General features: G+C 57.7%; 1 protein-coding gene across 2 annotated transcripts in view; it reads right to left on the bottom strand.

Moving 5' to 3' along the window:
• FBLN1 (fibulin 1) overlaps window positions 1-13,466 on the bottom strand; it is an 81,900-nt gene that overhangs the window by 34,001 nt on the left and 34,433 nt on the right. For both annotated transcript variants that reach the window (XM_027968208.2, XM_027968209.2), the window contains exons 9-14: window positions 11,854-11,997; window positions 10,690-10,818; window positions 10,067-10,192; window positions 7,268-7,387; window positions 6,313-6,444; window positions 4,232-4,355 (exon numbers count right to left, since the gene is read on the bottom strand). In XM_027968208.2, coding sequence (XP_027824009.2) covers window positions 4,232-4,355; window positions 6,313-6,444; window positions 7,268-7,387; window positions 10,067-10,192; window positions 10,690-10,818; window positions 11,854-11,997 — 775 coding nt within the window. The remainder of the gene's footprint in view (window positions 1-4,231; window positions 4,356-6,312; window positions 6,445-7,267; window positions 7,388-10,066; window positions 10,193-10,689; window positions 10,819-11,853; window positions 11,998-13,466) is intronic.

Here is a 13,466-nt window from a genome sequence, read left to right as displayed (position 1 = left end):
CCCAAGCCCTTCCTCCCTCTGGGTATTTCTGGGCCCAGCTCCTTCCAGGCCATTCCATTCCCATGGCTCTTTGGCTTCGTTTCCAGTATCCAGCATGACACTCACTACATGCTTTATATTAATACATGCGCACGAGTAAATTCGGCCTTGATTTTCCTGGTCAGTTGCAGTTTCAATGATTCCACTCTGCTCTGCCCCATACTTACTACAAACATCCCAGAAAGCGTTAACTACTGCCTCTGGCAAACTGCCTGTCAGACCGGGGGTGGCACTGAGATCTTTATTTAGGAGTGTGTCTCGATGGAGGAGGGGCCGCCGCCACTGCATCTATTACAGAGCAGAGGAGGCCCAGAACCCGGGGACCACCCACCTCGGTTTCCATCTCGACCCGCATGAGAGAACAACGTGCTCCAAGTTTTCAGTTCAACAACTTGGTCAAGACACCCCAAGTTCCACGAAAATGCAATTATTGGAAGTCACCACATGCCAGAGAAGAAAGGTCCTCAAGGCCAGTGCCTTCTCCTGGGAGGTGTGGCTGCTGTGGCCGCCTGAAGCTCGCAGCCGTCCCCGCCGGCAGTTCCTGTCGCTCTGGACACAAGCCCCAGGAACTAGCCAGGGCACGGTTCCACCCACTCCGTCCACCGGAGTTACACCCTGGGGCCGGGAGCTGTGCCAACTAAGGCCACCAGCCTCCCTCTGGCCCTGGCTTCTGAGAGCCCGGGTCTCGGGGTCTGCCCCATTGAGGGGGTAAAGAGGATGTTTTTGGTCCCATCCCGGGCTCAGGGACACTCTGAATATCCCTGCTGTGAGGAGGAGGGAACTGCGTGGGCAGGATCTTAACAGCCTGGTCAGTCCTTGGGGCCCAGACCTGTGGTTTGTGGCCCAGCCTGCTGGGTCATACTCCAGTTACCGCCCTTCGGCCACTGGGGAGACTGGCCAGAAGGAGGCTGTTTGTGGAGAGAGAGAAGGCTGAGGCCTGGCGACAGAGACAGAGACTCAAATCTTGCTGGTCAAGGCTCCCTGAATGTTAAACCACGGAAGTGCCGGTTCCTGGGACCTTTCTAATATAGCACTTTTAACTTGTACAAATCGCTTTCTGAAGGTCAGATAAATTCTTAAGAGGGTTTTTACAGAAAAGGAAAAGGGCCATGAAACAGAAAACTCTAGTGTGAGGAGTCAGCAGGGCTGAGAGGCTCAGCTTCGCCTCACCTGGGGCTCTGGCCTGCGTCCTGCCCACATCTACCCGGCGTGTCAGTGGCCCTAAGCTATCAGGGCTCCTGTGGTCCCAGAGAAACAGCCCCCTGCATACGTGACAAGGCAACCAAGACAAGACCCCCAACCCCCAAGGCCTGTGAACTGAGGATTCCAGGCCCAGCCCCCACTTCCTGCGCCCAGTGCTGGGCTCCTGGCTGGCCCACGATTCCTCAACAGCCCTTCAGGAGCCGAGTCTCGTCTTCCCGTCTGAGGACTGAGTGACCCTAGACCTGGCTGGTCACACAGTCACCCCACAGGCACACAGTCAGCCGCAGCTGCAGTCGCTCTGAGGAACGTCTGGATTCTGAGCACGAGAACGGGGTGGCTTGTGGCCATCTTCCTTACCACCACTCTGCGCCTAATACAGACAGTGACGGTGCTCCCTCTTTATCATCCCCCTGGGCCGGGCACCCAGAGCATTACCGTTAATCCTCATGGCGCTGACAAGCAGGTATTGTCAGCACACGTTACAGAGGAAAATGGGCCCCAGGGTGACCAAGACCCCAGATCACAGCACCAAGGAACAGGAGAGCCAGGCCTGGAAGGCAGGATGGGTGTCCCAGGCCTGGTTCCTTCCTCCTCCAGGCAGCCTCCCAGGCTTTGTCCTCAACCAGACACAAGGGCCACTGTCTGCCTTCCTTCCATCTGTAAATACTGGCAGTAAAATGTGCCTGGGCGCACCTTACCCACAGCCCCGCAGGCTGAACCCAGAGCGAACCATATGGAAGCGGCTCTGCCCCCACAGTCACAGGTCACCCAACAGGAACCCAGAGGGCGACACCACCGCCCCCTTTACAGCAAGAAGTTCACGGGACCTGCTGACTGTAAAGGTGACCTGGAATGGACTGAATTTGGAAGGCAAACCTAAGCGAGGCTGACACCAAAGCCAGATCGTTCCAGAACGCCACAGCATCTCCATGAGGCTTGAGAACAGTGAGGGGAGCACAGACTGGACCCTCAGGGCAGGGGACACACCTCTCCCAGTTCCACCTGCCTCCCAGCCTCTGCTCCGGCTGCTGGATGGCGCTGGCAACCAGCATGTGCTCAATGGGGCCACAGTCTTCCCTGGAGGGGCTGCTCAGAGCCTCAACCACCCCCGCCAACCTTGACCGTGGACGGAGTCCACTTCCTGCGCCTAATACAGACAATGATGGTGCTCCCTCTTTATCATTCCCCAGGGGGCAGGGCGATGAACCCAAAGGATGTGGACAGACCACGACCTGAAGTATCAACCCCTCAGTCAGGAGGTGTGGTTCCTTGCTGGGCACCCCATTTCCTGGCCGGAACTCCTCTGTTGCCCTTTCACACAGGTCCACACCCCACGCCCATCCCACCCTCCACTCCCTCCCTCTCTGCCCGACTCCTCCCCCCTTCATTCCGGCATCACCAACTCTAGGTACTCCTGCTTTCTGTGCCCCGCACCCCCACTGGGGGGAGCCCTCCTTGATGACAGCACTCCTGCACTCTGCCCACAGCTATTTCCACATGGGCTCCTCCTGGGCTCAGAGCAGGGCCCAGGGGCCTTTGCGGGCCCACTGTCTCCCCAGGTGCCTGCACACAGTAGGCTTACGGTGAACACTCCCCAAACAAGAAAAAGACTTCCCCACCCACGGGGCGGCGAAGGATTCCACAGCACCCATCAGTGTAAGGACCGGGGAGGAGAGCCAACCACATCCAGTCTTGGCACACGATGCCAGCCTGCCCACCCCCAGCATCGGAGGCATGAAGACCCCGCACAGGGCAGCCTCCTCCTCCCCGTTTGCCTTCATGACCGCACCCGAGCCTGAGGTCAACAGCAACCAGCCCATCTTCCAGAATCCTCGAACCCAGACACAGACAAGGGCCTGGGAGGGAGTGACGGAGCACGGACAGACAGACAGAAGCAGCTCAGCCTCAAATCAAGGACACAATCATTCTTCCCAGTTCAGGAGCACTCGTACTGCCTGTAAGCTGTTGTATAAGCCCCCGGCTCTTGGAATGCTGAGTGCTGGCAAACCCAGCCCTGGGGTGGCTTTTCCCTACCCACAAGAACGCCTGCTGTGGAAACAGAGAGGGTGGGGAGAGGATCGGGTGGGGGCGAGGCCAGAGGATGAACATGCCCGATGCTGTGAAGAACACTGGGGCCGTCTGAGCATCTCCTGCTCTAGCTTTTGGCCAGAACAAGTACACGCCGGGGCCTGGGACCTTTGCCCCAGATGGCTCTTACCCCCTGGCAGGAGAAGCAGGGTCAAGGTCAAGAGGCCGAGTCTCCCAGGCAGCCTGGCTGGGTGCTGGCATTGCCCAGGGCAGGAGGGAAGGGACCCAGCATCCATGCTCCCACTGAGGAGCTTTCCCTGAAACGATCTCTGGGGCAAGAAAGGAGACCCCCACCAACAGAACAAGGGTTGGGGTCGTGTGTGGCAAGGCCAGAGGGTCCTCACTGCTTCCTGAGGAATGGGGTTTCTGGACGCCCCAGCAAACACCCGGCAGCCTGAGAGTCAATGAGCTGACAGTGACACGCGGACACACAGCTTTAGGCTGAGAACCCAGAACCTTCCGAGCTGTTCCCACACCATCGCTGGGCGGAACAGAACCTGGTCTTCAGGTGCAGCCCACCCGGAGTCATTGCTACCTCCATAGGAGTCAGCACGCTCTGCCTCCTGCATCCCACAGAGGTGGACACTGAGGTCCACAGAGCTGTCCCTTGCCCAAGGCTCCACCCCAGGGAGGAGAGGCCAGGTTTCTGCCTGGCTCCACGTGCAGGCAGGTCAGCGAGGAGGCCCGCCGACCTTTAGCCCGTTTGAGGCCAATTTCCTTCGCTTTCTGCAACCAGTCTCGCTGGCATTTAGGCGCCTGAGAACCAGGGATCCTTGAGTTTCCCAAGACCCACGTGGGAGGATACAGCTCATGAACACCCACTCCTGCCTCGTGCAGGCCGGGAGCCCAGCCCCCAGGAAGGCCGACACAGACAGACGACCACGGGGCCCGAGGGACTTACGTGTCTGTGGAGCGACGGTAGTTCTCGGGACACTCGAAGGCCAGGCAGCGGAAGCCGCCCTGGATGTTGAAGCAGGTCTCGTTGATGGAGCAGTTGTGGATGCCGGTCACACACTCATCAATGTCTGCAGGAGACCCCAAGGCAGCACGGTGAAGGCCGAGGCCCCCAAGCCATCCCCGGCCCAGATGGGGGCGCCCAGAGTTTGGGGGATCGGGCCATCCTTGCCCTCTGTTGGCTGCTCTCCGGAGCACAGCCCTGTGCCAGCTCTTTTGTTCATAGGAGATTTATATTTAATTTACCTACTATTCATGATCCCTGGAGTGAGCATAACAACAACAGCACCCTCTAAATGATGGCCCTTGAAGTGTTTTGCAGGAAACACTTCTCACTATAATTAAATGAAGCAAGTACTGGTTATTATCCTCATTTGGAGGAGCTCATGGGCTTAAGCGACTGGTTTAAGGCCACACATTTTATAAGTGGGGGAGCTGAGCTTTGAACCCAGGCAGCCAGCACCTCTCCAAGGCTCTCAAGGTGCATCAGTCTTACCTTGCATGCCACTTCTACCATCTGAGGAGGGAATGGGCAGAAGCCACTAGCCCCACGTTACGCATGAGGAAACTGAGGTGGAAAGGGAGTCTACGTTGTGCCCAGTTTCTAAAGTCAGTGACTGGGTTGGACCAGAACCAGGCCTGGGGCACATCAGGAGGTCACCTGGACATGGGGAGTCGTCCCCGCCCCACAACGGTCCGGAGCAGCCGAATGGCGAGGGGACATCACCACGCCAGAGGCATCGGGTGCAGGTGTGCATGCTGAGTTGCTTCAGCCGGGTCTGACTCTTTGTGACCCCGTGGACTGTAGCCCACCAAGCTCCTCTGTCCATGGGGATTGTCCAGGCAAGAATACTGGAGTGGGTTGCCATGCTCTCCTCCAGGGGCTCTTCCGACCCCAGGGATCAAACCCACGTCTCTTTTGTCTCTTCCACTGGCAGACGGGTTCTCTGCCACTAGTGCCACCTGGGAAGCCCTGAGGCCTCTGTGAAGAGGTGCCAAATCCTGACCGTTGGTAGCAAAAACAGCAGTCCCCAGTCTCAAAGCCCAAGAGAGGCTCAGGAATGTGTTTTCGCTGTGTCTGGCAGGACCCCAGGCTGCGGTGAGGGCATCTGGCCAGGTCATCTGCTCCTTCAGAAATGTGAAAACAGCGACTTCCATCCGGAGCTCTGGACAGCTGAGCAGTCCCTCCCAGGAAACGCCGCAGCTCCTGACGCCTTTGATCACAGTCTGCAAATCCCCTTCATGACCAGAAAGCCCATCTGAAGAACCCCGGCCCCCAGAGCTCCTGGGCCCCATAGGAGGCTCGCTGCAGGGCCTGGAGAGTCCCAGCCTCTGATTCGGCTGCTGCAGCCATTGCCGAGGGTAAGGCCAGCACGCCCGTCTGGGGTTGCTCATTCACAAATATCTCCTTAGCTCCCCTCTCAGTAACCCAAGAGACAGTGACACAATGCCCCCTGGAGTGTTCTTAGATCTGGGAGCCGAGGATAGGATGCAGGCCACCCACCCTTCATTTAGCCGATCCCTGGGCCCCAGGGGAACCTCAGCCATAAAGGCCTTCTATACAGAGACCTCAGGGTGGGGACACACCCTGACCAGTCCATCCCCCTGACAAGTGGAGCCCAGCACCCTGGGACAGAGGCCTGCACCACCGGCTCACTGCGTCGCCCTCAACACCTGGCAGGGCCTGGGTATGTCGAGTGACTGAACGAGAGACTAACAGCAGTGCCAAGCTGTAGAGTCTTTGGGGTACTGACGGTCTGCTTCCTTGACGCTGGGCGTCTTCCTTTTAAAGGCTGTCAGCCCCACTTCTGGCCCCCCAGGGGCTGCCCGGGGCAGAACAGGAGGACTCAGGACCCCCGGTGGATAAGCGTGCCCGAGCATGGGAGACCAGGGTGCCCGTGGGGCGAGGACACACCCAGGATACAGTCGTCCCCCCCGAACGCACCCCATCTGTGCTGCAGCTGCGGGGCCTCAGTCCCCCCAACCCCGCAGAGCCCCGAGACGGCCCCGGGATCCCGCCCTGCTCACCTTGGCAGTTGCGGCCGTTGGGGGCCAGCCGGTAGCCGGTCGAGGGGCAGCTGCACTGGAAGCTCCCGGGGATGTTGAGGCAGCGGTAGGAGCAGATGTGGCCCCCCGTGGGCAAGGCGCACTCATCGATGTCTGTGACGGCAAAACCCACCCTCAGCATCTGCGTGGGCCCCCTCGGCTGGGCTACATCCCCCAGGGAGCTGAGCTGTGACCTGGAAGTCAGCCCCGAGGATGAGCGGGACACAGGGGGTTCTCAAAGTCCCAGGGCCGGGGCGGCCTCTGAGGCCATCGGGCCAGAAGGGCGTGCTGAGTCCCAGGGAGGGAAAAGGCCTAGCCTGGGGCCACACAGCAAGTTCTTGGTGTGAAGTTTGCGGGGCGGAGAGAGGGAGACTGGGGAACAAAGGGCCAAGGGCTTCAGAATGGCACACATAGAGGTACCCTGCTGACTCCATCCTGATGCCGATGATTATAAATCTGCTAACAACAGACACACTTTATATAATAAAAATAGGAATAACCTTACAAACAGTTGCCTTCTGAGCACCAACATTGTGCTAGGCATGTACGAAGTACTCTTGAATCATCATTTGGTTTTATCCTCCGACCACCGGTTAAGTGCAGGATGAACCCAGATGTTACACAGGAGGGCGGCCCAGGCCCCATGAGGGGCTTCTGAAAGGCCAGAGGCAGAGGGTCGAGCCAGGGTGTGACTCCTCAGCCCGCCTCCCGCACCCCCGCCCTGCTTGAGGTCCGGGCGGCACCCATAGCCACCACCACCGTTCCATTTTATGTCACTGAAGAAAATCTGGGAGTGGGTTTCCTCCTTTACAAATCTCACTTTCAACAATGGGCAAAGTCCATCCAAACACATCTCAGAGGGAAGAAACCCGGGCCACTCGCCAGCCAGGAGGAGCGGGGAGTGGGCGACAGGAGAGGGGCGGCCTCTCCCGCTCACCTTCGCAGGTGACCCCGTCCACGTCGCTGAGCTGGTAGCCTCGCCGGCAGTAACACTGGTAGGAGCCGTAGACGTTGGCACACTCCTGGCTGCAGGGGCTGCTGTTACACTCATTCACATCTGAAGGAGACAGAGTCCCGAGGCCACCGCTCAGAGCTGAGTCCCTGGTCCCTGGTTGAGTGGGTCATGACCTCCCTCGAGTTAACACACACACAGAGGCAGAGGCTACCACGTGTAGGGCCAGGGACCTGCTCGAGGTTCCCCCAAGGGAGAGAGGCTCCCACTCCACCCCCTCAAGGCTGGGGGATCTGGCATCTTCCCACCCCCGCCACTGCTGGCTTCAAGCCACACCAACCCTGGGGCTTCTGCTCTTCTGTTCTCTTTGCCTAGAACAGGGATCAGCAAACTTCCGGCCCACCACTTGTGTTTGCAAATAAAGTTTTATTGGCACACAGCCACGCTCATTCCTTTACCATAGTCCACGGCTGCCTATTCACTATAACAGCAGAGTTAAGGAGGCACAATCGAGAGACGTGGCTGGCAAAGCCTAAAATATTTACTGTGTGGCTTTTAGGGGAAAAAAAAAGTTTGCCAACCTCTGGCCCAGAAGTCCCTTCTCATTTTTGTTTACTGCTAATTCTTAGCAGGGCAGGAGGGGTGAGCAGGGGAGAATGTCCTTTAGTGCCTCAGCCCCTCTCACCCCTGCAGCACCCCCACGCCTGGCCTGGCTGTCACCTGACCCCCTGTGCACTTGGTCACCTCTGCCCAGTGTGGTGTCTCATCACATCCCAGAGACACTCCCTGAAGGCAGGAACTATGTTCTTGCTGCACACCTGGAGCAGGGGGTACTTTATAACTGCTCGGCAGAATAACACAGCAAAGCTGGCCAGGCCCTGGCTTTGGGCAAAATCATCCACTAACAGGTATGAGTATCTACTATTCAGTCATTAAGGAGTCATCATGGACAGCACAAGCCACAAATGATGATAACACTGATGCCAGCAGTCTCCATGTCTCAAGCGCGTCCTCTCACACGGGGCCCTGGGAAACGCTGGACAGGCTCCATTGGGTTTCACCCTCATGACCCCCACTAGTGGTATTAGGTGGGTCTCACTAGCCTCATTTTGCAGATGAGGACCCTGAGGCCCAGAAATGCCGAGTTACTCTCGAGACCATAAACGTGACACAGCCAGGATCTGAACCCAGGCCCAAGGGACCCCACCCCCGCCCCCGCCCCATGTATGAGTCTGATTCCTTGACATTATGTGTGTGTGTTGGGTCTGGTTCCTGGGGACGAATCCCAGAACCTCAGGGGAAGCCTAGGACCCAGGAGCCCCTCATACTGTCCATCCTTCAGGGTGAGAATTACACGTCAGGGTGCATCCTGGCGTATCTGTGATCATCCGTCTTAATCCAGAATTATAAGACCTGCCGTGTCTGGAGGCTGGCTCTACAGGTCACCCCTGGGAACTGCACTGCAAAGAGGGGAGCTGGTGAGGGACTGCCGAGGGTGGCCAGAAGCTATCAGTCTCTGCTGACCTACTCACCTAATTCCCGTGAAGTTGTGACACCCAAGGAGCGCCTGCTACATACCAGGCTGGGCTCTCCCCTCATCTCAGTCCATCCCGTCAGAGGGAGGCAGGGTTATTCTTGGCACCAAACAGACTTGGTCAAATCCTCCCACCAAAGACCTGACCAAATACCAGCATCAGCCCAAGACCATGACCCTTGAAATGCCTGCCTGGGAAAGCTCTACGCTGCTAAAGAATTTCCTGTGTTCCAGCCAACGCCGGACTGCAGGCCCTGACCTCCCTTTTTCTTAGAAGCATTTACTTCAAAAAACCTGCAGATGTAAACCCTTCCACTGTCCCTTTGAGATGCATCTTTTGCAACCCAGGAGTGTCCTTCTAAGGACATGCGAACCAAGCCTTTGAAATGCAGTTAAGAGGGAGCTCCCCCCCTACCAACTCCCACACTCTGCAGGAGGGTCAGAGCCAGAGAGCAGACACAGCTGGCTGACCACTGACCTTAGCATCCTTCAGTGCTCCTCCTTAGCAGGCCTCAGCATTTAGAAAGCTTGCACCTTTTGTCCTGGTGGAGTTGAGACCAGTTTATACCAAACTCTCTTTCCTCTACTGCGGGAGTGCAAATAAAATCTGTCTTACCACTTTCAACAAATATCCAGCTTTTGCTTCCCTCTGGCATTGCTGTTGTTTAGTGGCTAAGACATGTATGACCGTCCCCATGGACGGTAGCCCGCCAGGCTCCTCTGTCCATGGGATTCTCCAGGCAAGAATACTGGGGTGGGTAGCCATTCCCTTCCCCAGGGGATCTTCCTGACCCAGGGATCGAACCCACATCTCCTGAATTAGCAGGCAGATTCTTTACCACCAAACCACCAGGGAAGCCCCCTTCTTTGGCATAAACCACCTCATTTCCCCCGTGAGGACACTGAGGCTGGTGAGGTCAGCCACCCCCCCAGGGTCACGTGAGGACAGCGGTGGGTCAGACGCCCTCAGATTCTGCACTCTCAGCCACATCCCACTTGTCCAGCCTCACGTGCGCACAGGCGTTATCTGCAACCCCCGGACCAAGGGGAAACCGGGAGGGCCATCATCTCTGACAAGTAAGTTTTTAGAGGCACTGCCCCTGCTGACACGTCATCTGATACGTGTTAGGGCACGAGTGAGTCGTTCCCAAGCAGGCCTGCTGGGGGAGCAGCAGGGAGGCGGGCAGCTCAGGGAAGAGGGCGTATGCAGGCCTAGCGGCCCCCGACCCCTGCCCAAAGCCAGGCCTCACCTTCACAGGAGCGGCCGTCGGAGGAGAGCCGGAAGCCTATGGTGCAGCTGCAGTAGTAGGAGCCAGGCGTGTTCTCACACTTGTGGCCGCACAGGCGCCCCGGGTACCGCCGGCACTCGTTGATGTCTGAAACGGAGTGGGCGGGCGGCTCAGGCATCGTTCTGCCTGGACGGTGCTGCCTGTCCTCCGTGGCAGCTCGCGACCTCTGTCCCCCACCTCCTCCACCCTCCTCTCCCGGGGAAAGGTGCAGAGACTGGTCCCAAACGCACGGCAAGTCAGCAGGGGTGCTGGGACCACCCTGCCTCTCTGCCCACTGGGGAAGCCTCGTGCTCCTCCCAGGACAGTGACTCTCTGGGAAATCACAAAGACTCTGGGGCATTTGTCCAGGGGGCTGGAGTCTCGGGGCTAGCACAGCACCTGTTCTACAGGTGGGGAGCACCCCCGAGGAGCTGCATGACTGGACCTAGAATGGGGGTCTCCTGATCTGGGTCTCTTCTCCAGCACTGTCTGAACTCAGGATTGTCAGAGGTCGGGAGCAGACCACGGTCACTCCAGGTGCACCCCAGGCTGGTTCTCCTTGGTGTCACCTGGCCAGCACCCGCCTCAGGGATACCCACACATACCTACACATGTCCTGCTGATGCCGTCGAAGTAGTACCCGGCCTTGCACTCACAGCGGAAACTTCCAGGGGAGTTCACACACAGGTGCCCCGGCCCACAGGGCTCAGAAGGGGGAGAGCACTCGTCCACATCTTGCAGAAAAGAAAGACACATTGAAAACCCTTTAGTGTGGGAGGCGGCGTGATCAGAACAGAAGGCAAGGAAGGAGCTCACAAAAACGTAACTGACAACGTGGCACCGTCTAATTCTTCAACTTGATTTCCCAGATTGCATCATATGCACTGGAGAGACAGCTGACCTGATGTAGCCTCTACCCTCGGGGGATTCCTGCTAGTGCGAGCCAGCAGTGGCCCCAGTTAAGTAAGGCAGGAAGTGCCCAGGGACTGGGGAAAGGCTGAGGAAGGAAGAGACTCCTCTGCATGGCACGGATCTGGGCAGGATGGGTGCAAGATGCCTTTGCCTGAACCCACAGGAAGGTTGGAGCAGGTGGCAAAGGGAGCAATGTAAGAGCAAGTCACACAGACAGAGATGGGCAGGGCTTGTTGGGGAGCAGCAAGACCTGCTCCATCTGGATTATAAAGTTTGTGAGGTTGGGGTCAACTCAGGAGGACTGAGTTGTAAGCGGGGCTTCCCTAGTGGCTCAGATGGTAATGAATCCACCTGCAAAGCAGGAGATGCGGGTTCACTCCCTGGGTGCTCTCCCTGGAGAGCGTGGCAACCTACTCCACTATTCTTGCCTGGAGAATCCCATGGACAGAGGAGCCTGGCGGGCCTCTGGGTCGCAAAGAGTCAGACATGACTGAAGCGACTGAGTACCCTCGTACACGCACGGATTGCAAGCAGGAACATCAGCCCTCTGTCTGCCCCAGTGAGGAGCCATCACCAAAGGGAGCTCTGAGCAGGAAGAGGTGAGAGAGCTTTCAGCTCAGAATGAATGGGACAGACTAGAAGGGACAAAGCTGGAGGCAGTAGGTGGGCTGGCATTCTACTGCAACGGTCCAGGCAATAGCCAGTAAAGACCTAGGCTTGGCGATCAGCCATGGGATAGATGGACAGGTGCACACCGCTTCCTTTGGGGATCTCCTCTCTCCTTCCAGAGAAGGGAGGGTTGTGCTGGAGCAGACAGAAAAGTTTATTTTAAACTGGCTTTCTTTTTTAATACCAACCAACACAGCGGGTTCCCTCCTCGTTGAGATGGTAGCCACGGCCACAGTTGGGCACATTCTTCTGGCACGTGTAGGAGCCCTCCGTGTTGATGCATGTCTGCCCAACAGGGCATGGGGCACTGATACTCAAACACTCATTGATATCTATGGGGGGAAATACAGAGACGGCAGGGTTAATCTTGGAGGGCTTTCCCAAACCCAGCACCTGATCTCCAAAAAACTCCCATCTCCCTCCTCTTTATGAAACCACGGATGGAGTTAAGATGATGTGCTTGGCCTGGACCACACTGCAGCCTCCCCACTGGCTCCCAGGTTACAGTAGCACATCCCACCTTAAGCACCCCCTCCCGGGTCCATCTCCCTGCCCCTAAACCCTCAACACCTCCATCTTCCACTGCACCAAAGCCAAGGCCACCTGCCCTGTGAGTCCCACACGGTGAACCTGGCAATTCAGGTGCCATCCTGGGTTCACACACTCCCGGTCAGTGAGTATCTTCCCTGAACTGAGCAGGGGTGAGGAACAGACACGGCAACCCCTCCCTGTCGGCACTTGTGCTCTGGGCGCCTCCAGTGACTGGCGGGCCCCACCAGCCTCCCAGCCACATGGCCAGTCTCTCCTGCAGCCCAGCCTCCAGCCTCCACCTCCACGCAAATCCCCCTCTGGGCCTGCCTGGGGAGCCATCACCCCAGTCTGCCCAGTGGACACACCTCTTGTATGAGCATAGCCTCTGGGGCACAGCTCCCCTGACATCCCCATCCCTATTCCGGGGTCTGGGGGGCCTGTGTGAATTCAGGCCCTGGGGAAGGGCAGCTCTGAGTTCGTGGCCCAGTGGGGTCCCTCCCCGACTGCACACCCCTCTGACGGGGGACACCTTTGATGAACACAGGCCCAACACGTATAAACCAACCAGAACTGGGTTTACACGACTGCTCACGCTCAGCCCTGGTGCAAAGCTGCACAGAGTGAAATTCCTACCAGAAGTAGCTTCTGAAAGGACCTAAAGGTTTTCCAAATCACCTATAAACATCTAGGGGGCTAAGAGAAGGGGGTGATGGTAGAGGACCAGCTGCGCTTCTCCCTTCGCAGCCCAGCCCCATCCTCCCCAGACAAGAGCCTCCTCGCCCTGGCAACAACAGCCTTTGTCAGGATGGCCTCACTGGCGCAGTACTTTACAGTTTACAAAAGCTTTTGTCTCCAGTCCTGCCCTTGACCAGCACATCGAACCCACAAGGCAGGCTTGCAGGCATTGAAATCTGCATTTTAGAAACAGGAAAGTCCCCAAACTCAGGCCAGAGTCCGGGCCCACTCTGTGCAGAACCAGGGTCTCCAGCTTCCCGGCCGGGACAAGGGCCCTGAAATCTGGGGTGGGCACAGCCCGCCAGCCACATGCAGCCCACTTCCTATGTTTGTAAATTCGGTTCTCTTGGAGCACAGCCAGGCCCGTGCTTTTACGCACCGTCTACGGCTGCTTCCATGTGGCTGCGACAGAGACCCTAGATCAGTGAGGTTGTATTTATGCTCCAGCGCTTCAGAGAAAAAAGCTCGGCCGTGCGTCAAGAACTAATGCAGCATTCAGAGCCGTCACCGCTACCTGCCCCTAGTCAGGTCTACA

This window comes from Ovis aries, chromosome 3 (genome assembly GCF_016772045.2).
Source record: "Ovis aries strain OAR_USU_Benz2616 breed Rambouillet chromosome 3, ARS-UI_Ramb_v3.0, whole genome shotgun sequence".
NCBI classification, from domain to species: domain Eukaryota; kingdom Metazoa; phylum Chordata; class Mammalia; order Artiodactyla; family Bovidae; genus Ovis; species Ovis aries.
Note: the sequence above shows the minus strand (reverse complement) of the source record. Positions and strands in the feature narration are given on the sequence as shown.